Genomic DNA, 25,204 nt, shown 5'->3' on the forward strand with positions numbered 1-25,204 from the left:
ATTCAACAATCACAAATCATTGAGTTTAATGTACCAAAATGCATTCATTCACCTATACATATTCTAAATGTGTGATGAAAAAAGATGGCTTCCAGTACAGAATTATAGTAAAATGAATTCCAGTAAAACATCAGTGTTACATATTGTCTGATACTTCAACCATAAATACTGGTTTCATAATGATGCAGAAAAGACACATTTTAGAACTCGTTCTTAAAATGCTTCAAATATTCAAACATTTTTAAAATGAAACAAAAAGATTCAAAGAATTAGCCCTTTAGGGAGAAGAACGTTGAAAGCAGACAGGACTTGTGTTAACGCATCACCAACGTGACTACAAGGACTTCAGCTGGAGTAGAGTTGAGGTTGGATACACTGGAGGGGGATTCACAGTCAGATGGAAGCCCTTGTAGAAGAAATGTCACTGTTTTCAGCGTTAACCCAGACCCTTGCCCCTTCACCTGCAGTCCTTGACAATTAGCTTACCATACCTCATTAGGAATGTCTCATTCTACTTCAAACTTCATTTTTAGAAGTTATGAGGTTGAAAGGTTGATTTATTTTGTATTTCCTAGCCCTGATTAAGTTAATTTCATGTCAGATTGGGTCTCATTCATTCATTAAATAAATAAACATGACTAATGAATGATTTCAAGAGCAACAATATCAATTTGGGCAATGATCAAACATGTTGAGTTATCACATTGTTTTTAACAAGAGGCTGTGAAGACATGAGTCTAGTACTGTAGCCTCTAACTTTACAGCATTGAATATAGGTCAATTAGTTAGGAATATGTATCAATTGAGAAAACAAATTCAAGGGGGAAAAATACAAAGCAACCATCTGATCACTGAGAAACATTATTTGATCTTTGCCAAAAAATGTATTGTAGCTTTTACCCATAGTGTATGATTTGAACGAGCTGGAAATAATGGCAAATGGTGCGCTTTGGATGTTAAAACCTGTCTGATGACATTTACCAAATCTGAGTCTCAGATTACCTCAGGTAGTGATTACTTCCAAAATGGAGACAAAGAAAAACCAACCAACTTATTTCCATGCCAGCTACTCTGCACTCATCCAGTGAGATACAGACCAGTGTGTTACCCTTGACAATGGCTCTACTCGGGTGGTTGTGTCATTCCTGTTATTACAGACAACCTTTAGTCAGAGGTGGTCACTGTGTCAAGGCTGCTGAGGTTTGGGGTGGAGGGGACCTCTTCATCATCGTCTGCTTTCAAGAGCGGGGTGGCGTCCTCTGCCTCCCCTGTCCTCTTCCTCCGGGCAAAACGTCAGTCGTGTTTGGGGGCAGCTTGCGCCGTAATGCTGAACACGTGAATACGCAGGTGAGAGGCGATCTGGATGCACACGCCTGTGCAGTAGCGCGTCAAGTCAATCAACGACAGGACCTGGGGAGGAAATAAGGACTGGCATGGGAAATGTACTTGATGCACATAGGGGCTAGAGTTGTTCCCAGTCAGTTTATGTGGTTAGGGGAAACTCCTGGTCCTATCTATATGGAAGACAACTGAAATGGGTTGAAAATGACACCAGACCTGAACTAAAACATTGTTTTGATGACAGAACTACAGAATTGTAAAGACAAATCTGGGGTGAGAACTCACCATTGCGATCCAGAGGACTATGTGCTCGTCGATGAAGCTGTTGAAGTACTGGTTGAGGAAAAGGAGGCCAGGCCCGATGAAAGCCGTGTCTGGGAGATAAAGCTCACTCTTGGTCATGTGGGCCACCTGACACAAGGACAGAGGAACACAAGGAACATACAGATATTGGAGGAGGAGCAGAGCTAATGAATGAGCTAAGGTAAACACTGGTAAGGCTTTCGCTGTTACATATGGAGGTCTCATTTATGAGAGGGGAAAAGTATTCATTGCTTGCTTGATAAGACACTCCAGACAAATATATTTTTTTAATGAATTTCCCTTCAGGCAGTAGAGTCGGTAGACTAGAGATATTAATAGATTTGAGAGATGACAGCAAAGTAAGAAAGTGAAGACTATTATATTAAATGGAGCTCTCACAACTAGCTTATTGGCGATCTTGGCAATGACCATGCCGAAAGTTAGGATGTAGAGACAGGGGTGCAGTTCAAAAAGCTTGTTGGATGACTTCTTGAAGATGATGAAGGCCAGTGTGAGGATGAGGCCGATGTGCATACCTGGTGCCAGCACACTGGTGTCCTAAGGGACACACAGCAAAATAATAAATAATAATTGTTAACCTAGAATAGAAGCCCCAAAAAATAGTTGATTGTCCTAAAATGTACAGTGCCTTCAAATGAAATCAAACTTTATTTATACAGCACATTTCAGACATGGAATGCAACGTAATGTAAATTACAGTAAAAAAAAAACAGAACAAACAAACAATGAAAATAAAAGCTGAAATATTTACTACACAACAAACTGAACAACTAAAAATCACCCTAAGAAAAAGCAAAGCTAAAAAGATGGTTTCAGACCTCTTAAATATGTCCACAGTTTCAGCCCCCCCTCAGACAGGCTATTCCAGAGGCTGGGGGCATATAACTAAAGGCTGCCTCTCCATGCCTCTTGATCCTAGGCTTTGGGATAGTTCAAAGCCAAGTGCCAGAGGACCCGAGGGACCTACTGGGTACATAACTTGAAAGCACTCAGAAAACATGACACCCATTTTGAGTTTTTCTACATTTAGTCACTACGAAATTTCGTCAGCCGGTGATTGTCAAGCAAATAATTACCGTGAGACCTGCAGTTGACTGTTAATTAACAAACACATTTAGTATCTCCTGGCTTCCACATAAGCCACCTTTGGAACATCTACATTTGAAATAGTCTAATAAATCCATGTAATACAGCCTACACCTTCACAATAATTCCATTATTTATTTTAGACATGTCTAAAGAAACATGATATGGAGAAAATGGAGTCCATTTCAGAATAACATAATAAACTGGAGTAGAGGTCGACCGATTATTCACAACAATCGGTCATTTTTGGACGCCGATTACATTGTATTCCAAGAGGAAACTGTGTGGCAGGCTGACCACCTGTTACGCGCGTGCAGCAAGGAACCAAGGTAAGTTGAAAGTTAGCATTAAACTTATCTTATAAAAAACAATAAATCAATCTTCACATAATCGCTAGTTAACTACACATCGTTGATGATATTACTAGGTTAAATAGCTTGTCATGCATTGCATATAATCAATGCAGTGCCTGTTAGTTTATCATCGAATCACAGCCTACTTCGCCAAACGGGTGATGATTTAACAAAAGCACAACCGTTGCACGAATGTACCCAACCATAAACATCAATGCCTTTCTTAAAATCAATACACAGAAGTATATATATTTTTAAACCTGCATATTTAGGTAAAATAAATTCATGTTAGCAGGCAATATTAACCAGGTGAAATTGTGTCACTTCTCTTGCGTTCATTGCACGCAGATTTAGAGTATATGCAACAGTTTGGGCCACCTGGCTCGTTGAGAACTAATTTGCCAGAAGTTTACATAATGATGACATAACATTGAAGGTTGTGCAACGTAACAACAATATTTAGACTTAGGGTTGCCACCCGTTTGATAAAATACGGAATGGTTCCTTATTTCACTGAAAGAATAAACGTTTTGTTTTCGAAATTATAGTTTCCGGATTTGACCATATTAATGACCTAAGGCTCGTTTTTCTGTGTTTATTATATTATAATTAAGTCTATGATTTGATAGAGCAGTCTGACTGAGCGGTGGTAAGCAGCAGCAGGCTCGTAAGCATTCATTCAAGCTTTACTGCATTTGCCAGCAGCTCTTAGCAATGCTTGATTCACAGCGCTGTTAATGACTTCAAACCTATCAACTCCTGAGATTAGGCTGGCAATACTAAAAAGTGCCTATTAGAACATCCAATAGTCAAAGGTATATATATATATTTTTTTACATGGCACATATTGCAATTTGACTTTCTTCTCCAACACTGTGTTTTTGCATTATTTAAACCAAATTGAGCATGTTTCATTATTTATTTGAGACTAAATAGATTTTATTTCTGTATTATGTTAAGTTCAAATAAAAAAAAGTGTTCATTCAGTATTGTTGTAATTGTCATTATTACAAATAAATAAATAAATAAAATAAAAATTATAATAATAAAAACATTTTCAAAAATTGGCAGATTAATCGCCATCGGCTTTTTTGGTACTCCAATAATTGGTATCAGCTTTTTTTTGGTCCTCCAATAATCGGTATCGGCGTGGAAAAATCATAATCAGTCGACCGCTACACTGGAGGTGCTTACCGAGAAGACCGTGAATGTTCCTGAGTGGCCGAGTTACAGTTTTGACTTATATCTATATGAAAATCTATAGCAAGCCCTGAAAATGGTTGTCTAGCAATGATAAACAACCAATTTGGTAGAGCTTGGAGAATTTTAAAAAAATCATAAAATGGGCAAATGTTGACAAAGTAATGACTCAGGGGCTTGAATACTTATGTAAATGAGATATTTCTGCATTTCATTTTCAACACATTAGCAAAAATTTGAAAACATTTTTTGGAATTAATTGTAACACAAAATGTGGAATAAGTCAAGGGGTATGAATACTTTCTGAAGACACTGTATATGCAACATCTTACTACCACGCCAGCTGTTTAGGATTAAGTGTAATAAAAAAAACACTAATCAACCCAAAAACGTAATTACATAATAATACTTACAGCCACAGTGGAGCCGTTCTTGCCGACGCCCCCGTTGAGGATGACATGGAAGTAGTTATAGCAGGAGTACACGGCTCCACCTATGATGCCCAAGATGGGGAAGGCATACAGCTTCACCCCAAGGACAGGTAACTGCAAAAGGGTAAAACAACCAAGAGTTTCAGTTAACAGAACTAATCAACTTCTGTCACAACAGCTAGCGTTGTTTACACCAATAAGCTGTGGGTGGGCGGGGCATGCTGCTGAGGCCATGATGGGAGGAGAAGCCAATAATATTGCGTGGTGACATCAGCTTTTTTCTAGCCTGATCATGTCTCTGCCACGGTGGATTAGCTACCCATAATTACCTTCTCACTTCTGATTGTGGCGTTTAGTCGTTAAGCCTCCACAGGCTGCACAGAGTGAAAGTGAAACAAAAGGACTATTTAATCACTAGTAGATTGTTGTTGTGGGGTTGGTTGGTTGATTGGTTATACAGTACATGTTAAGGATTGGTTGTGTTGTCTTATGGTGCCAAGTGTTGGTGTAAAATATGTGTCGTCACATAGTGGCAAATGTTGGTGTAAAACGTCCAAGTCTCCAAATCCTATAGCTTAGTTGACAGAAAATGAAAGAGAGAGAGTGTATGAGTGGGTATGGGAGTGTGTGTTAGGTTTGTGTGCATGGATGGATAAATGTATTGAAGCCATACCCTGTAGTCCCAAAGGGCCACTCCACCAAAAGCTGACATCACATACATGACAACGATGGCAATCTGGACCTCTGTCACATCAACCCTGGGTGGATAGAATTTATAGAACTCATAGGTCAGAACCAGACTGTATATTTTATGAAGCATGATGGACTAGACTTAAGTACTGCGTCAAAAACAAACAGTTATCTGCACAGCAACAGGTAACCAAATAATATAATTGAGCATCATTCCTACTTACAGGCCAAAGCGCAGCGTTCCAGAAACATAGGTTTGCCAGTGTGCACAGAAGAACATGAACATCCCCACAAAGCCACAGAAGAACATCCAATCAGGGTAGCTTCCTACCCCACAGGATATACATGTTCCCACAGAAACAAACACTGCAGACAGAGAGACAAACAGAGAGAGAGAGACGAGATGAGAACTAATGAGTAACAATGTGTCATATTTCTGAGGCATAGAACAATGTATGTTGTCAGTCAATATGACACACTGGTTGCTATGACTCTAAACATTAAATGCAGTCTAGTCCAGACTCTAGACAAAAGTACAGGGAAGCCCCACTGCTTGAAATACACACTTGGTCAGGTACTGTAAAGCACCACAAATTAACAGGCACATTTTTTTGGGGGGGCCGCACCTGTGGAGACAGCATCACAGCCGTGGTCAAAAAGCTCCCCCAGCGCAGAGCTGCTGTTTGTCCTCCGGGCCTGCTTCCCATCGATGGCATCCAGCGACTGATAGATGAACAGGCCCAACGCACTCAGAATGAAGACCCATGCTGGAGCCTGGAAAGAGGAAGGGAGGAGAAAGGAGGGAGATAAATTAGATTAAAACAAGGGGATGGAATGACCTGGTTTCTATTTTCAACTAGGACAAACTTTTCCTCCACCATCCCCCGTTGAAGGGAATGGTCTCCGTCTTTGTCTTCTGTGTAAACAAACAGACTTGTTTACATGAGATGCAGGGTGTATTACCAAATCAGTGAAGATTGAAGAAAGCCATGACACACATTGTGGAAAGTGGTTTGTCTTATATTGATTCACTTCTTGCAAAACAGAGTTGCTTTTGTTTGACAAGTTGAGATGTTTGACTATTTACCTCAACACGGGTTTGTTCTCTAACAGACATCTTATAATACGTTGTCTAAAATCTATGCTTACTACAGCTGTTTTGTAGAAAATGATTTGAAAGGCAAAACAGTGTAATGCAGGCCTGGGCAATTATTTTCCACAGAGGGCCACATTAGAATATATTTTTGGCATCGCCGTCCAGAGGCATATTACAGGATTGTACATCATGGGAGTGACTATGTTGACAGTATATGTATCTACTGTAAATCATGTCCAGATATGCTACTTATTTTACTTTTTTAACATGCACAGAAATAAACCACATCCATGTTCTCCTTTTGGTAGATATTTTCATTATTAATAATAATTCACATATATTGGGTCAACCTAACAGTACAAACATCTTCTGAACATGACTCCTAATGTTTGGAAAGTGTTGTTCATCGAAAGATGCGAGAACCTCGTCAGTGACATTGTTTTGAATAGTTCTCCAATCACTGCATCAGACTGAAGGTCTACAAGCTCAAGTTGCAGGTCAGTAGGAGTGTTATCCACATTGAAGGTGAAAAGAGAGAAAACCAACAGCATGTCATTTTCCAACACTTTGAAATCCTCAGAACTTCCTGTCAAGTTTGGGCATCCATCAGTGGTCACACTGGATAATGTTTCAAAACTCAGTCCCAGCTTTGCCACACTTATTAACCTCCAATAAATATTTCCCTGTGGTTTTGCTCTTCATTGACTGTAATTTCAAAGTCTGGAGTTACGCCTCATAACAATATCAACAACTGCGCCGTGTCACGTACTGCTCTCATCCAGTTCCAAGGAGAAATAGGTGAAATCCTTTACCTTGTTTTTCAACTGCTGTTTCCATATTCTCTGCAATGTCCTCAACACGCTGTGTTTAGGGTTGCAAAGGGTCGGAAACTTTCTGGTAAATTTACGGAATTTTCCATGGAAGTTAGGCCCTGGAATTTGGGGAACTTTGCTTAAAACAGTGAACCTTTTTTGTGGGATACACAAGCCAATTGTAGGTATTGTGGCATATTTTGGTTAAACTATCCCCAATTCAATGGAATTGCAAATCTCCGCATGCACAGTGTATTCTTCCATCACATGTACAGCTGATTATCAAGATCTTGCACACTAATGAGATGCTATTGAGCCCACACTACTACACTGTCTGAGCCAAGGACTACATGCTTTTGATTACAACACTGGGTGGGGTGAATATATTGTATATGACATACATGATATTTTGTTAACTGTTAAATAGTAACGTACAGCAGAGTGTGTTTAAATCATTTCTAACTGGTTAACAATTTTTGCTAGTTAGTTTTTGCTACCGTGGGTTTTAGCTTGCTTGAGCCTGCTGAGGAGTGTTAATTCACCTGTTTCCATACATGTTTCATTTTAAAACATTTATCTTACAAAGGAGTTGTTTAATCTAACAGCTTTATTATTTATCTGTACATGGAATTGTATTTGTTGTTTCTAATTTTTTTCTAATCTTTACAGGAAAATGCCACAGGCACTATCTGATGTGTGGAGACATTTCACTGCAGCTAATGTAGAAGGAAAAGCTGTGTACATTTGCAAATACTGTGCCAAATCATATGTGAAGAATGCAACAAAGATGCAGAATCATCTGGCCAAGTGCATAAAGTTCCCTCAGCGCTCACAACAAGCAACCTCTGACAAAAGTCCCTCTACTTCTATTCGAGGTGAAAATGATTAATCAGACACCTTATCGATAGCAACAGCTCATGGGCCTCCTGGAATCAGAAGTATTTATGATTCAATAGAGGAACGTAGTCAGAGAAATACTGATGAATGTCTTGCTCGAGCTGTGTATGCAACTGGTTCACCTCTGATGCTCACAGGCAATGTGTATTGGAAGAGATTTCTGAATGTTCTTCCCCCAGCATAGACCCCCCAACCAGACATGCTTTATCTATTCATTTGCTGGATGCAGAGTTCAACAGAGTTCAAGTGAAGGTCAAGCAAATCAGAGAAAGCAGACTATTGCAATCAGTGGTTAAATGTTTGTGGACAAGGAATAATTAACTGCACAATCTCCATCCCTCAACCAGTATTCTACAAGTGCACAGACACAAGGGACAACAGACACCAATCTCCACCTTGCAGATGAGCTGTAGACAGTCATCAATGACCTTCGACCACAGAAGGTATTTGCACTGGTGACAGACAATGCTGCGAACATGAAGGCTACTTGGTCTAAAGTGGAGGAGTCCTACCCTCACGTCACACCCATTGGCTGTGCTGCTGATGCATTGAATCTTCTCCTCAGGGACACCATGGCACTGAGAACAATGGATACACTCTACGAGAGAGCCAAAGAAATGGTTAGGTATGTGAAAGGTCATCAAGTTATAGCAGCAATCTACTTCACCAAGCAAAGTGGGAAGAACAAGAGCTGCCCAGCAACACCCTTTGGGGTGATGTCATCATGTTTGACAGTCTCCTGGAGGGGAAGGAGTCTCTCCAAGAAATGGCCAGCCCCATCGAGGATCCTCCTGGAGGATGTATTTTGGGAGAGAGTGGTAAGCAGCCTGAAATCTATAGCAGTAGCCATTGTCCAGATTGAGGGAGACAATGCCATCCTGTCTGATGTTCAGACTCTGCTTGCAGATGTAAGAGATTAAATCCGTACTGGCCTGCCCACTTCACTGTTGCTCCAAGCCGAGGAAACTGTAGTTCTGAAATACATTGAAAAGCTTGAAGATTTCTGCCTGAAGCCCATACAAGCCACAGCGTACATGTTGGACCCCAATTATGCTGGCAAGAGTATCCTGTCTGGTGCAGAGATCAACAAGGCCTAGGGTGTCATCACTACCGTGTCTTGCCACCTTGGCCTGGATGAGGGCAAGGTTCTTGGCAGTCTGGTGAAGTACACTTCCGAGCAAGGGCTTTGGGATGGAGATGCAATATGGCAGTCGTGACAACATATCTCATCAGCCACCTGGTGGAAGGGACTTTGTGGATCTGAGGCTCCTTCCCCTGTTGCCTCCATCATCCTCCAAATCCCACCAACATCAGCCGCCTCAGAGCGATACTGGTCCTTGTTTGGAAACACAGACACACACACTAAAGCACGCAACAAGCTGACCAATACAAGGGTTGAAAGATTGGTGGCCTTCCGGGCAAATTTGAGGCTTTTTGAGCCTGACAACTTCAACAAGGTTGGAAAGTGACAGTGAGGATGAGGCCTCAGAGTCTGATGTTCAAGAGGTGGACGTTGAGGAGGTCCAGGGAGAAGACATGGAAGCCTGAGAGGAAGACAACCAAAGTTTTAGTTTCTAAACTATCATTTTACAGATGTATGTTGAAAATGTTTTTGGGAGATGCAATGGATCATTGGGGATCATTCAATATCCCTTTCTTTTGTTGTTCAATGAAATCATCACATGTGAAGAGTCAACTCATTTAATTAAAGTTCAATTCGTAACTAAATCGTTTTTTTTCTGGGAAGGATTTAATAATTTGCAATTGTCTACTTATGATAAGGTAAAAGGTTTATGTTTGTCTCCATATGATATGGTCAATATATCCAATGCAAAAAACAGCTATATTTAAAATGGTATTAATATTAAATCCCCATATATTCCCACAGAAGGTTTCCATCTCTGAATATTCCCCAAAATGTGCAACCCTAGCCGTGTCACTGTTCGTCTTGACAGGGAAACATTTTCAAAACACATCTTTCTTGTCGGGGCAAAGTATTGCTGCAGAGTCAATTAACATTCTTCAATAAATTTGCCCTCATCGAATGGCTTGCTATGTTTAGCAATCTTGTGGGACAGTAGCTAGCTCTCAATTCCGTCGTTTGCTGAATGCAGTTTTGTGAAAAGAGAAAGCAACTGTTTCAATGCACTTGCCCTCTGCTCAGAAGACATTCCTATATTTCTCTGCATGCTTCGCCTGGAAGTATCAGGACAAGTTGTACTCATTCAAGACAGCGATGCTCTCTTTGCACACATCTTCCCTGATAACGCAATAAATAAATATTTCAATGACATTCATTTGAATGACCCTCCCAACCCCCACCACACACACGTGAGTGTGAAAGAAAAAAAAGTGAAGGTATGGTAAAGGAAAGTAGATGACTGGGTAAGTTCCTAACACTGGGACTTGAAGTATTACCAGCTATCTGGACATTAGGGTTGAGCCAACAATCAGTGTTTATCATCTCTCCATACAACAATGTACGAGTAGTCCAGAAATTTGTTGGTGGGTGAGCCCCAAGAAATTTGGGTGGGACAATTGTTCTTCTATAAATAAAGACAGCCGTTTTCCTAAATAAATCAAAATAAAATTATATAAAATGTTACCATGGGGCAAAGAGAAAACTGCTGTTTTAAGGCACATTTCCTGCAATTCTACACATTTTTCCATGGGGAAGAGGAAAATGTGCTGTTTTGAAGCTCCATGTTATTCTACACATTTTGCCATGAGACTCAGAGAATGTAGTATTTGTTAAGTTAATTAAAGATAAAATATAGGTGTGTTGACTGTGATAAAAGGCACTGGACTATGAGCGGTGTTGTTTGCTAAATGAACAAATAAAGGTGGCAGTGGCATGGTGTAGTTGGGGAGTTTCTCCCATTCTTCTCTGAAGATCCTCTCAAGCTCTCAGGTTGGATGGGGAGTGTTGCTGCACAGCTATTTTCAGGTCTCTCCAGAGATGTTAGATCGGGTAAAGTTCGGGCTCTGGCTGGGCCACTCAAGGACATTGAGACTTGTCCCGAAGCCACTCCTGCGTTGTCTTGGCTGTGTGCTTAGGGTCGACGATCCGGTCCGGTCCGGAGCAGGTTTTCATAAAGGATTTCTCTGTACTTTGCTCCGCTCATCTTTGCCTCGATCCTAACCAGTCTTCCAGTCCCTGCCGCTAAAAAAAATTAATCCCCACAGCATGATGCTGCCACCATGCATGATTCACTGTAGGGATGGTGCCAGGGTTTCCTCCAGACGTGATGCTTGGCATTCAGGCCAGAGTTCAATCTTGGTTTCATCAGACCAGAGAATCTTGTTTCTCATGGACTGAGTGTCCTATTGGTGCCTTTTGACAAACTCCAAGCGTGCTATCATGTGCCTTCTACTGAGGAAGTGGCTTCCGTCTGGCCACTCTACCATAAAAGCCTGATTGGTGGAGTGCTGCAGAGATGGATGTCCTTCTGGAAGGTTCTCCCATCTCCACGGAGGAACTCTGGAGCTATAGGAAGAGTCTTGGTGGTTCCAAACTTCTTCCATTTAAGAATGATGGAGGCCACTGTGTTCTAGGGGACCTTCAATGCTGCAGAAATGTTTTGGTACCCTTCCCCAGATCTGTGCCTAGACACAATCCTGTCGCGGAGCTCTACGGACAATTCCTTCGACCTCATGGCTTGGTTTTTGCTCTGACATGCACTTACATAGACAGGTGTGTGCCTTTCCAAATCATGTCCAATCAATTGAATTTACCACAGGTGTCCAATCAAGTTGAAGAATCAAGTCCAATCAAGTTGAAGAAATATCTCAATATTCTGTTTTTAGTTTTTTATAGAAATGTGCAAGCATTTCTAAAAATCTGTTTTTGCTTTGTCATTATGGGTTATTGTGTGTAGATTGATGAGAAAAAGTGTTAATACATTTGAGAAAGTGTGGAAAAGTCAAGGGGTCTGAATACTTTCCAAATGCACTGTATAGCCATATAAGCACAGTGACATAGGCCTTAATGCAGTCATATTCATGGCTTATTGGGGTGTGGCTTTCAGTTAGTGATTTTTGACCACCCATCCCATGAGAGAATGTCATTCCACTTAATCTAAATGCCATTCCAGTGCACTGCTTGCTATGAATTCTATCTGATGGTGTTTGCATGTTTAGGTAAAAAGACAAATAATGTCCCGTTTGGAACACTGACATGTAGAGGGCATAATTATTTAATTTTTTTGTTCCCCAATCTGATTCGATGGGCCTGGCTTTCCAGTAGTTGGGCCCAGGCCCACCGGTTGCAATGTACTGTACTGGCCTAACTCTTCTCTCTGCACAACTGTGTTCTCTCTGCACAGTACGTGCCCAACTGTGCACTCTCAACACAACACTACTGTATTGGCCTAACTGTGTGCTTGTCCCATTGGTTTGTCCACCACAACTATTTTTACAGTAGTGTTTTTTCTCTTTCTAGATATCCTGCTATTTTCCAGTCCCTTCCTCTACCAACAACAAACTGCTCTTCAGTAACCCCTGCCCTAAAAAGCCCTTTCTGTGTGCAGGTAGTCATCTTAGTTACATGGCTCTCAGGCAAGTTCTGTATTAAGTATAGGCATACAGGGTCATCCTTGACATATTTTCAGTTGGTCAGTGACAGTAGTGTATGCTGCAGTTTATGTCAAGGCCAGGTAGCCCTTTTATCTAGTTATTCAAAGCTGTACTGTACATACAGATTGCAGATGGCGACAGGTTACATGTGAGTCCATGGCTGCATTGACACAACAGCTTGTGCTGCATATAAAATGCGCTTGTTGAATTGTCTGCTGCACAAACCTGCCTGGAGCTTGATGGAATCTGGACTTTGTGTCAGTGGTGAGATTCCAATCTGTACTGTGGGATGGGTGGACAAAGGTGTAGAACCAATAAACATATTGTAACATCTCTGAATACCAGACAGGCACGTGCCTGAACGCAAGCTATACAAAGGAAGGAAAAGAAGCCAAATAGCCAAAGGGGTAGGTTCACACACCCTCTCTCTCTCTCTCTTCAGGGAATCAACCTAAGCGGATGACATGTCATAGTATGAACACGTGGCAGGGTTAAAACCTAGGTATTCAACCTGTTAATGATTTGCTGACTATGGTTGAAGTTGTTTGCCTATTGTTATCTACAGTTGAAGTCTGAAGTTTACAGACACCGTGGCAAAATAAATTTAAACTCAGTTTTTCACAATTCAACATTTAATCCTAGTAAAAATGCCCCGTCTTAGGTCAGTTAGGAGCACCACATTTTAAGAATGTGAAATGTCAGAATAATAGTAGAGAGTGACTTATTTCAGCTTTTATTTTTTTCATCACATTCCCAGTGGGTCAGAAGTTTACTTACACTCAATTAGCATTTGGTAGCATTGCCTTTAAAATTGTTTTACTTGGGTCAGATGTTTCAGGTAGCCTTCTACAAGCTTCCCATAATAAGTTGGGTGAATTTTGGCCCATTCCTCCTGACAGAGCTGGTGTAACTGAGTCAGGTTTGTAGGTCTCCTTGCTCGCTCACGCTTTTCAGTTACACCCACAAATGTTCTATGGGATTGAGGTCAGGGTGTTGTGATGGCCACTCCAATACCTTGACTTTGTTGTCCTTAAGCCATTTTGCCACAACTTTGGAAGTATGCTTGTGCTCATTGTCCATTTGGAAGACCCATTTGCGACCAAGCTTTAACTTCCTGACTGATGTCTTGAGATGTTGCTTCAATATATCCACAATTTCCCCCTCCTCATGATGCCACCTACTTTGTGAAGTGCATCAGTCCCTCCTGTAGCAAAGCACCCCCACTACATGATGCTGCCATCCCCGTGCTTCATGGTTGGGATGGTGTTCTTCGGCTTGCAAGCCTCCCCCTTTTTCCTCCAAACATAACAATGGTCATTATGGCCAAACAGTTATATTTTTGTTTCATCAGACCAGATGAAATTTCTCCAATAAGTACAATCTTTGTCCCCATGTGCAGTTGCAAACCGTAGTCTGGCTTTTTTAATGGCAGTTTTGGAGCAGTGGCTTATTCCTTGCTGAGCGGCCTTTCAGGTTGTGTCGATATAGGACTCGTTTTACTGTGGATGTAGATACTTTTGTACCTGTTTCCTCCAGCATCTTCACAAGAACCTTAGCTGTTGTTCTGGGATAGATTTGTACTTCTCGCACCAAAGTACGTTCATCTCAAGGAGACAGAACGCGTCTCCTTCCTGAGCGGTCCCATGGTGTTTATACTTGCGTACTATTGTTTGTACAGATGAACGTGGTACCTTCAGGCGTTTGGAAATTGCTCCCAAGGATGAACCAGACTTGTGGTCTACCTTTTATTCTGAGGTCTTGGCTGATTCATTTTGATTTTCCCATGAAGTCAAGCAAAGAGGAAATGAGTTTGACTGTAGGCCTTGAAATACATCCACAGGTACACCTCCAATTAACTCAAATGATGTCAATTAGCCTATCAGAATCTTCTAAAGCCATGACATAATTTTTTGGAATTTTCCAAGCCACAGTCAATTTAGTGTATGTAAATTTCTGACCCACTGGAATTGTGATACAGTTAATTACAAGTGAAATAATCTGTCTGTAAACAATTGTTGGAAAAATTACAAAGTAGATGTCCTAACCGAATGGCCAAAACCATAGCTGGTTAACAAGAAATTTGTGGAGAGGTTGAAAAACGAGTTTTAATGACTACAACCTAAGTGTATGTAAACTTCCGACTTAAACTGTATTTGCTTAACATGATCCAAACAAACTTGCGACAACTAAAGTAATATTAACTTTACCTTTCCTTGAATAAACATTCAGCCACACTTACTCCCAGTTACCTTAAATTACTATTCGCTTGATTTATGAGTGGCTGAGCAAACATGGTGGCAACTTTGACAAAGACAACAATAATAGGCCATTAGACAAACTTTCGAGGAACAAAATATTAGTGGACTGTGCACATTTTCCACCCAATATGCTGTTGCTTTGAGCAGTTTTAATTTTCTAACCTTTATTTAACCAGGTAGGCCAGTTGAGAACAAGTTCCGGTTGCAAAGTAACAACAGCGCTGTAAATGTATTCGAGTTGCAACAATGTTACACATTATCTCAGAGAGTTGCAATGCTGTCATGGGGTGTTGCTACATGGCTACTCGAAAGTTTCTCCCCCCCAAGGTCGCAAAGCACCTACCTCCTCTGTTGCCGTTGGACAGTAAAACACCAACACTACAGTTGTGACTATATTTATTACCAGTCCAATTATAGTCAGAGTATTAGGCGCTACCCAAGTTGGAATTTGTTGGACCAGCCAATTCCAATATATCTGACAAGGAGGTTCGAAAAGGGATCGACCCGAAGCGCTATATTTGTGCTCCTCTAGCCGCTTGAGTTGTGCGGCTGACAGCGGCTCCGGCCACATGAAATGTGGCATTGTTTCCAGCTTCGGCGCTACGAAAAGTAGCCTATCACCCAGCGATACTCTTGACGTTCTTGTGTGTTTCAGGCACTGATATCTTCTCACGACCAACCAGAAAATACTTGTTCATTTGGCAGTTACGTGTGAACAGTCATTTTTCTAGAGCGGAACCATGAATGTCGATAAATTTACCGTTTGTGATCGAGAATTGCGTTTCAGCAGGAAGCAAGTCTCCGGAAGGGAATTGAGGCCGGGAATTTCAAATGAAATGTAGTCCATTGACCGCTAGGAGCAGTGAACTACAACTGCAGTAGTTTTCTACAGCTTCATGGCTCCATTGAACGTAACATTTTATTCTGTAGTTGCAATATTTCCGAGTGCGCTCTGAAGTGAATACATCGTGTTCTTTAAGCATCTTAAAGTATTTTTTTCCTATTATGTACTGTATAAACCTTTTTTTGAAAGTATTTATTTACACATAAAGGATGATATGTTACATGTTTTTATTTTATTCCAGGAGTCATACATTACAAATTGAAGATTAAAACATGCGCAGATGGCCTGACGGCGAAGAATACAATCAAGCCTGAAGTACAGTATGAGCACAGAAAGCACAATGTGTCATGCAGTGTAAAGCTTAAACAAAAATATGGATAACGGTCTGTTTGAAAGCCCAAATCTCAACATTAGTCAGACAACTATACTTTTCATACTCCAAGAACAGAAAATGAAATCAGAAAATCTTAATGTGAAGCATTTTAAAGGGACTGATGAAAATAATGTAAATTCTCATTGCAAATCACCTGATCAGAAATGTTTTAATATTTGTATCTTCGGAAGTTAAATCTTTAATCACAAGACATTGCATTACAGACATCAAGCCATATTGTTTATACATTTCAACATTCGCCCCCTCCCCCAAATACAGTTCCCATCCCAACAGAGACTAAACATGTTCACATAGGTGGAAATTACAGTTCGTCCTACCATACATTCCCGCACTACTCATCTAAAATAAAAAGCTACAGCCAAAACACTGCCAACATGCAACTGAGCTTAAACAGAGCCTTTTGAATACTACGAGATGACACAAAGCTGGTGATGAATTGGCTTCTTCTTTGGTAACTAGCTCCATACCCGCACACAGCATGCCATGCCAAAGTCCAGTACAACCCTCCCTCCCCCCCCAGCCCCTCCCTCGACTGCTGGTGAGAGAGATCACTAGTGGTGTGACGACAGGTTCCGGGCAGCCTAGGCGTATCAGAGGTTGCTCAGTCCGACTACTTCTCTGGCTGCTCTACGGCCTTGGTCTCGCTCATGTACTTATCGATCAGGTGTAAAGGCACTCCACGCTGCATGAGCTCAGAGAAGGTAAAGCCCCCTGGGGGAGAAAGGAGAGACACTCAATTTGTTGTTAGGAGGTATAGAGAGAAAGTGAAAGAGAGAGAGAGAAGACTATCCATTTTTAACAGAGAGAAGATCATAATAGGCAAAAGCGAAGGGTCAGTGTGCAACATTGAAACAGACACTGAAACAGCGAAAAGAGGGCGAGTCTGCAACAAAGAAACAGAAGAGAAACACAATACAGTACAAAAAAGAAGAGATACCAAAGTGGACAGCAGTGAGAGGAGAGAAAATAGAGTGTCAGTAAAGGGAAGGTGCAAGACGTCACTTTTGTGTCTGTGAGTAAATATATATCTGCCTAGGCCTATTGTGTCAAATATAGGCCTACTATAGATATATCATCTATGTATTAATCAGCAGAAAGTGATCTATGTATGAATTTTTTATCTTATCACCCCAGTAAATATCATAACACGTATGTACAGGACACCATCCTGGAGTAACGACTTCTGGAAAATACTGTAAACATAATGTCAACCTTTAATCTTCAATAAAGAGCCATGCTCTGCAGATGTTGGTATTTACTCTGATGTCACAATCAGGCCATTTGCACTAGTTTGATGGTTACTCACCTTTTGTGTGTGGCATATGTTAGATAAGGAACAGACACGGTTACCAGGGAAACACAGGTCATACAAGCAGTCAAGTCACACCAACCGTTAAAATAGACTTCTGAAATGTTAGGGGTACGCTTGACTTTAGACAGCCACCCTAGACAGCAATCCCTAGAGTGTTATTGGAAAGTAACTGGCTCCAATGAACACTGCCCATAAAGTGTCTAGAGCCACATACACAATAATCTATTATGTTACTGTACATATCACACATCCATTTGGAATAAAGCAGGCAAGCCCTGAACTCTTGCATTCCTTCTCTTGGTACTCTTTCAGACGGGTGGGTGTGAACTTAAATATACCACCTAGTACTGCTGAGAAAAGCTGTATTATTGGCATTTGACAGATGCAAAATGAATGACATAAGCTTCATATGCCAAAACCATATGAAAGCTTACCTTGGATGAGAACATACATTCACTATTCCTGAGTGGGGACTGGGGGGGGAGAGAAGAGAAGAGGGGTTATCCAAATGTTTACATGGGGGAGTTATGTGTTCTCCAGGGAATACTGGTCAGTTATTGAACTCATTTTATATGAGGAGTTAAACACGCAATTGAAGGAACATCACCATCTGTTGAGGGGAAACATTAAAACATGGAGCCACAAGATATTATTCATCTAACAAGGGAACTACATCTAGAACAATATGTATTGACGTGTGTTTGAGTTATGAGGTGTTGGTGTATGATGTCGCTTAGGAAGAATTGAACCATGCTCTATTGGTGAAGCATGCTACATTTGACGTTGTGACTTTGAAGTTGTGGTAGGAAATTCAACAGTGGTAGTGGGATGTACAGGATTCGGCTGAACACAAGTGACATTACTGAAGTCTTGTATGAACACCTGTAACTGGATGAACGTGTTCAAAATTGTCTAAAATGAGAAGGAAATGCATTGATTGAGTTCAGCCACATGATGTAATACATTGTTCCTCATTGGAGTAGCAGGGGTGATGGATGTTATATATGACAATATAAGCATATATCATCTACGATATATGTTCCCGTGAATACTTACAGGACCACAGCTGATATAGACAGGCTCCTGGTGGTGTAGTCACTGAAACAAACTATGTACTGATCTACATCACAATAGAGTCTAGACACCTAACACTGTACACAGGTGGATAACATACACCGCAGGTTACCAGGTACCCCTCCAGCCAAAACTGACCTTTAACCTCCAGCTTACACTCCACTAGTGCATCACCCAGGTCATTAATGGCCTTGCAGGAGTACATGCCCCCGTCGTAGGGACTGGGTTTCCGGATCTCCAGGGTGCAGACCCCTTGGTTGCTAAACATGCGGTAGCGCGGGTCGTCAATGATGGCTATCTTATTCTTCATCCAAATCACTTTGGGCTGAAGTCAAAAACAGAGAAGGTTAGCCCGTTTCCTAGAGAAGCCTCTAAAATATCAATACTCAATTAAGTCAGGGATGTTTCGCAAGTTACACCCCATAATGTTTATCAAGTAGTATAAAAGGCATCGCTACTGTATCATTAAAACATTTGTCAACTCAATATGTTGTAGTACATTATTTCAAAAGCATTCAATACATTGCAATGTTTTACTGGTCTGTGGATTTGTACTATTTTCTCAGTGAGAGGGCCAATACACTGTTCAAGTTAGAGATAACCTAATCAGAACAGTGTATGAACAGTCATATCTTATAACCAAGAGTGCATTAATCAGATAAACACTTATATTTACATAGTGCCCATGGTAATAAGGCACATGTGTTAAACAAATGTCCTCTGTCTGTTTATTTAATCCGTTTTTTAACCTCTGAACAAAAAAACTTCAGGCAGCTGACTAGAGATGTGTTGTTAGAGAGAGGATAGTTGTCAGGTGTAAAGGCTGCCGTGATTGAGAGGCGGTCAGAAAGAGCAGGCTGCAGGTGTAAAGCTTTCAGTATACAGCTGGGGGCCTGGACCATTTGGACCTGGTCCATCCTGGAGGGGTATGGGGAACAGGCTGGAGGGGTATGGGGAACAGACTGGAGGGGTATGGGGAACAGACTGGAGGGGTATGGGGAACAGGCTGGAGGGTATGGGGAACAGGCTGGAGGGTATGGGGAACAGGCTGGAGGGGTATGGGGAACAGACTGGAGGGTATGGGGAACAGGCTGGAGGGTATGGGGAACAGACTGGAGGGGTATGGGGAACAGACTGGAGGGGATTGGGGAACAGGCTGGAGGGTATGGGGAACAGACTGGAGGGTATGGGGAACAGGCCGGAGGGTATGGGGAACAGGCCGGAGGGTATGGGGAACAGACTGGAGGGGTATGGGGAACAGACTGGAGGGGTATGGGGAACAGGCCGGAGGGGTATGGGGAACAGGCCGGAGGGGTATGGGGAACAGGCCGGAGGGGTATGGGGACCAGGCCGAAGGGGTATGGGGAACAGGCTGCCTAAAGGCCTAAGATGACCCACTAGGCCAGGGCATTGGAAGTCCCAGCCTCAGGGCTTCAAGGCTGCACAGTCTTTGGGGTTGGCTCCTAATTCATCAATTCATGTCATTGATTGGCCAGAGTCAATAGAGAAGACATACTTGGTTTCCCATGTCTGAATCAATCACTAATTAATAGGCAGGACTGAACATCAGCAGCAATGATACCACAACCATGTCCAGGAGTTTAGCTGGACAGAACATTCCCAGAGGGTTGGTGTAGGCACTGTCTAAGTACAGTCTTACACACCTACCCTAGCCTGAGTCCCAGATCTGTTGTGCCGTCTTGCGAACTCCAATTGCTGAAATGGAGTTGGCAAGACAGCACAAACAGATCTGGAACCCGGGCTACACCTACCCGTGGGTTGGCACGGACGCTGCAGTTGAGGGTGGCATTGTAACCAGCGATGGCAAAGGTGTTGATGAGGGGCTGGGTGAACTTGGGAGGCTCTTTGAAGTCGTGGTCGATGTACTCTGGGTTCTTCAGTTGCATGCCTGCAGAGGGAGGAAGGGAGGAAGAATGGGGTTGTACATGATACAGGCGCTGAGCTGTATCATGGGGGAATTTCCCTTGTGATCATGATTGAAGGAGAGACAGTATTTGAATTCATCATCTGTGGTCAGAAACAGCAACATCCGCATTAACAGTACAGTACAATGAAACATGATATGTAGTGTATACGCCACGCCATCTCTGAATGAAAGCAACTGGTCCAATTCTGTAAAAATGTATATTTTATCACTGTATCGTTACCTTTTGTGACAAAAGACAAATAAGAAAATGAAAAAAGAAGTGACTGAGGTTCATGAGGGGCTGGACTGCTTTTCGAATGTGTTGGTTCATAATATTAGAAAGTAGAGGGGGATGACATACGGGTCATATTTTTCATTGCTCTCCATACGGTGTCCCCCCCCCACCCCACAGAGGAGCTCACACATACCTTCTTTAACAATGAGGGCGCTGTCCTTGGTCTGGGTGGCACCCTCGCTCAGACCCACCATGTTCTCAGAGTAGATTCTGAAGTAGTACTCGTTCCCCACCACCAGCTCGGTGATGGTGATGCAGGTGCGGTGGTAGTGCTCAATACACGTGTACCACTCCTGTCACACAGAAAGCAGATTAGTTTAAACATGCAGGGGATAACATTGATTAGCACAAACACCTGGATTCCATATGCAGAGTACACACAGAGGTAAATCTCTCCCTCATACTGATTCCATACAGTACAGTACTAAGTGATGCATTCAGCAGACTCATACCATGGTCTTCTTGTCTGCTTTCTGGATGGTGTAGCCTGTAATGGCGGCGTTGCCATTGTCCTTTGGAGGGGTCCAGTCCAGAGCCACGTTTCCCCCCCAGACCTCATCTATCTTCACACACTGTGGAGGCCCTGGGAGGTCTGAGTGGAGAGATGAATCCGTTAACATCATTAACATCAGTATGGGTCTTATTGGCATGTTCTAGACATTAGCTGCTGTGAAAAATTTGGTAGGGAATAAAGGGCAGAACAACACTAAAAACATTCAACTCGATCAACTCTTTACTATGAGATCTTTCCTTCTTATAGTATTTTTTTCTACTTCCTATTTGATTAAATCTGTAAAAATGACTGATGCTTAGTGCTTAATTGATCTATGCCTAAACAACTTTATCTGTAAGTGAGATCAGGATATCCTTCCTGTCAGTTTCCTTTGACCCACCTACTATCTGGATGTCTACGATAGCCGTGTCCACGTGGTTCTCCACCTCCACCTTCATATCGTACTTCCCAGAGTGCTTCCTCTCTGCTTTGCGGATGAAGATGATGCTGTCACAGTCTGTGTTGCGGATAGTGACCTGCGTGGGGTCCACCGTCTGACCCTCCTTCAGCCAGCTCACCTTTGGCCTGGGCTTTCCCTACATGTCACATATCGCATAGGAGCATGAATCTAACTAAATATGATTTACTAAAGGCTTTTACTGGAGGTGGTTCAGCCATTTTCTGTTATTGCCTTACCATGAATGGAATAACGAGATTGACGGCTTCTCCGACTTTACGAGTGTACGTCTGCTTCAAGTGACGGGGGATGCGGATCTTAGGTGGTTCTGGGAAGAGGACAGGTCAGATAAGTGGATGGAATGTGATTTCCGTTAAAGAAAATTATACTTTCTATTTTTTATCTACAGTGCCTTCAGAAATTATTCAGACCCATTGACTTTCCACATTTTCTTTTACGTTACAGCCTTATTCTAAAATTGATTACAAAAAAAAATATCCTCATCAATCTACTCACAATACCCCATAATGACAAAGCAAAAACAGGTTCAGAATTTGTTGCTAATTTATAAAAATAAATCTGAAAAATAACATTTACATAAGTATTCAGACCCTCTACTCAGTATTTTGTTTGCAACGATTACAGCATTGAGTCTTCTTGAGTATGACACTACAAGCTTGGAACATCTGTATATGGGGAGTTTCGCCCATTTTTCTCTGCAAATCCTCTCAAGCTCTGTCAGGTTGGATGGGAAAAGTTGCTGTACAGCTATTTTCAGGTTGTTGTCCTGTTGGAAGGTGACATTTCGCCACAGTCTGAGGACCTCGGTGCTCTGGAGCAGGTTTACATCAAGGATCTCTCTGTACTTTGCTCTGTTCATCTTTCCCTCGATCCTGACTTGTCTCCCAGTCCCTGCTTCTGAAAAACATCCCCACCGCATGATGCTGCCACCACCATGCTACACCGTAGGGATGGTGCCAGGTTTCCTCCAGACGTGACACTTAGCATTCAAGCCAAAGAGTTCACTCTTGGTTTCATTAGACCAGATAATCTTGTTTCTCGTGGTCTGAGAGTCGTTAGGTGCCTTTTGGCAAACTCAGAGCGGGCTGTTATGTGCCTTCTACTGAGTAGTGGCTTCCGTCTGGCCACTTAACCACATAGGCCTGATTTGTGGAGTGCTGCAGAGATGGTTGTCCTTCTGGAATGTTCTCCCATCTCCACAGAGGAACTAGAGCTCTGCCAGAGTGACCATCAGGTTCTTGGTCACCTCCCTGACCAAGGCCCTTCTCCCCCGATTGCTCAGTTTGGCCGGGCGGCCAGCTTTAGGAAAAGTCTTGGTGGTTGCAAATTTCTTCCATTTAAGAATGATGGAGGCCACTGTGTTCTTGGGGACTTTCAATGCTGCAGACATTTTTTGGTAACCTTCCCCAGATCTGTACCTCAACACAATCCTGTCTCGGAGCTCTACGGACAATTCATCGACCTCATGGCTTGGTTTTTGCCATGACATGCACTGTCAACTGTGGGACCTTATATAGACAGATGTGTGCCTTTCCAAATCATGTCCAATCAATTGAACTTACCACAGGTGGACTCCAATCTAGTTGTATAAACATCTCAAGGATGATCAATGGAAACAGGCTGCACCTGAGCTCAATTCTAGTCTCATAGCAAAGGGTCTGAATACTTATGCAAATAAGGTATTTCTGTTTTTTTATATTAATACATTTGCACATTTTTCTAAAAACTTGTTTTCACTTTGTCATTGTGGGATATTCTGTATAGATCGCTGATTTTTTAAATCCATTTTAGAATAAGGCTGCAACGTAACAAAATGTGGAAAACGTCAAGGGGTCTGAATACTTTCCGAAGGCACTGTAAATCTTCCATGAACACCTGTCCTTTGGACTTCAAATGTCATGTTCCTAGCCCTGTTGCTTAAGCCTTGCTAATAAATAATACATACAGACATCAAAAAGAGAAGTGGAGAGTGGCTAGGACTTACCGATGACCTCTTTGACCAGGATAGAGTGCTGAAGTGTTCTGGGAGTGCTGGCGCCGGCAGCATTGATGGCCCTTACCCTTACCAGGATCTTAGCCTCTGGAGGGAGGTCAGTGATGGTGTACTTAGTCTTCTCTGTCAGCTCCTTATTGGTTACTCTCCAGTCATCAGCTGCGGAGAACATGTCCATAGACTTAACACAGCAGGTAATACTTATTAACAAGCCAGGAGTTTCTCCTGATCATGAAAAGTCAAGTGGGTTCTAGTTATAAAATACAAAGTCTATTCGTCAATGGAGGCATGTCAATCGAATGCTTCTTACTTCCTTCGATGCAATACTCCACCAGGTAGCCGTCTAAGCCTGCAGCTCCAATGGTGTCTGGGGGACGCCACTTCATGGTCACCGTGGTGTCTGTGACATCATCCACCACCAGCATGGTGGGCTCGCTGGTCACAGCTGAGTGAGTGTGAGAGTGTTACAAAGGTTGAACGTCACACAAACATTTCCTTGCATGTATAGTATGTTTCATGCCTTATCAAAAGTGGATCTCCAATTGCCATAAGAACAGTATGACGCATACAATGTAGTATACCTAAGAAACACCTCCATGCCCATGTGAGTGGGACACCCACTCACTAGCTGGCACTGGTATGCCATCAATCTGTTCATCAGATCTCATTAGGGGCGGCTCTTAACGTCTATTCTTACATTCTGCATCAAGTTTAACTCCTATTGAACCCTGTGGGAGGCTGATCTCCTAAACCTATAAGCCCTAGATGATTTGGCAGCCATTATAAAGACATATTTAATATCTCCTAAAGCCCCGGCCACGTCCAGTGGAGGTCACAGTCAGAATGCGGAATGCTTGGAATAGTGGGGTATCAGAGGAACAGTTTTAAAGGAGAAGGGCAGCCCACGCAATGGCCTGCACTATCATACAGTATTTCATTTTTCTCCCACTATCGTGATATGATATAACCACAGGATAAACTGTATTGGCTTACATAAGAGGATAACGCCTTTCTACTGTAAGTGTCACCTCACTGGCTTTGTCACAAAGATTTACATTGCCAAGCGAACATTGCGTACTCAGAACTCACCCAGGGGCACAAAGGCTTTGGATGGCTCGCTGGGTTTGGACACACCGATGGCATTCACAGCAAAGACGCGCACCTCGTATGGGACACCCTCAATCATCTTTTTAGGCTCAAATGTGGTCTCTTTGTTCAGGTCAAAGTTCAGCCTCATCCATCTGGAACTCTGCTTCTTCTTCCTTTCGATGAAGTAGCCTTTGGGGAAAAGCATAGTTCTATATCACATACACACACCAGAATATCCAACT

The 25,204-nt window shown here is 42.2% G+C and overlaps 2 protein-coding genes across 19 annotated transcripts in view; both read right to left on the reverse strand.

Moving 5' to 3' along the window:
- Positions 1-9: 9 nt before the first annotated feature.
- Positions 10-15,925, reverse strand: LOC115133040 (cholinephosphotransferase 1-like). Of its 2 annotated transcripts, none has more exons than XM_029665872.2 (8): positions 15,824-15,925; positions 6,052-6,199; positions 5,650-5,791; positions 5,409-5,493; positions 4,718-4,849; positions 2,044-2,202; positions 1,627-1,752; positions 10-1,410 (listed from the first exon to the last, which is right to left on the reverse strand). In XM_029665872.2, exons 1-8 carry the CDS (start codon positions 15,908-15,910, stop codon positions 1,294-1,296), a joined length of 996 nt encoding a protein of 331 aa, XP_029521732.1. In that variant the 5' UTR covers positions 15,911-15,925; the 3' UTR covers positions 10-1,293. The 2 variants fall into 2 exon arrangements, with proteins under 2 accessions (XP_029521732.1, XP_029521731.1); XM_029665871.2 differs by having other exon boundaries at positions 15,407-15,875.
- A 997-nt stretch (positions 15,926-16,922) lies between these two features.
- LOC115133037 (myosin binding protein C1) overlaps positions 16,923-25,204 on the reverse strand; it is a 37,512-nt gene continuing 29,230 nt past the window's right edge. For all 17 annotated transcript variants that reach the window (XM_065021587.1, XM_065021584.1, XM_065021586.1 and 14 more), the window contains 11 exons: positions 24,963-25,151; positions 24,184-24,318; positions 23,865-24,032; positions 22,099-22,187; positions 21,803-21,998; positions 21,362-21,501; positions 21,043-21,202; positions 20,460-20,596; positions 18,826-19,012; positions 18,048-18,086; positions 16,923-17,012 (listed from right to left, as the gene is read on the reverse strand). In XM_065021587.1, the coding sequence (XP_064877659.1) occupies positions 18,070-18,086; positions 18,826-19,012; positions 20,460-20,596; positions 21,043-21,202; positions 21,362-21,501; positions 21,803-21,998; positions 22,099-22,187; positions 23,865-24,032; positions 24,184-24,318; positions 24,963-25,151 (1,418 nt within the window). In that variant the 3' untranslated portion in view covers positions 16,923-17,012; positions 18,048-18,069. The remainder of the gene's footprint in view (positions 17,013-18,047; positions 18,087-18,825; positions 19,013-20,459; positions 20,597-21,042; positions 21,203-21,361; positions 21,502-21,802; positions 21,999-22,098; positions 22,188-23,864; positions 24,033-24,183; positions 24,319-24,962; positions 25,152-25,204) is intronic.

This window comes from Oncorhynchus nerka, linkage group LG8 (assembly GCF_034236695.1).
Source record: "Oncorhynchus nerka isolate Pitt River linkage group LG8, Oner_Uvic_2.0, whole genome shotgun sequence".
Lineage (NCBI taxonomy): Eukaryota > Metazoa > Chordata > Actinopteri > Salmoniformes > Salmonidae > Oncorhynchus > Oncorhynchus nerka.

What these genes read in the sequence shown, in the direction of transcription:
- LOC115133040 (XM_029665871.2), bottom strand. Translation starts at nt 15,646, where the DNA reads ATGCCACATTTCATGTGGCCGGAGCCGCTGTCAGCCGCACAACTCAAG. An exon ending in GTCCAACGGCAACAGAGGAG is followed by an intron (nt 6,200 to 15,406) that starts GTAGGTGCTTTG and finishes TCCTCTTTCCAG; the next exon opens with GCTCCAGCATGGGTCTTCAT. An exon ending in CTGTGATGCTGTCTCCACAG is followed by an intron (nt 5,792 to 6,051) that starts GTGCGGCCCCCC and finishes CTCTGTCTGCAG; the next exon opens with TGTTTGTTTCTGTGGGAACA.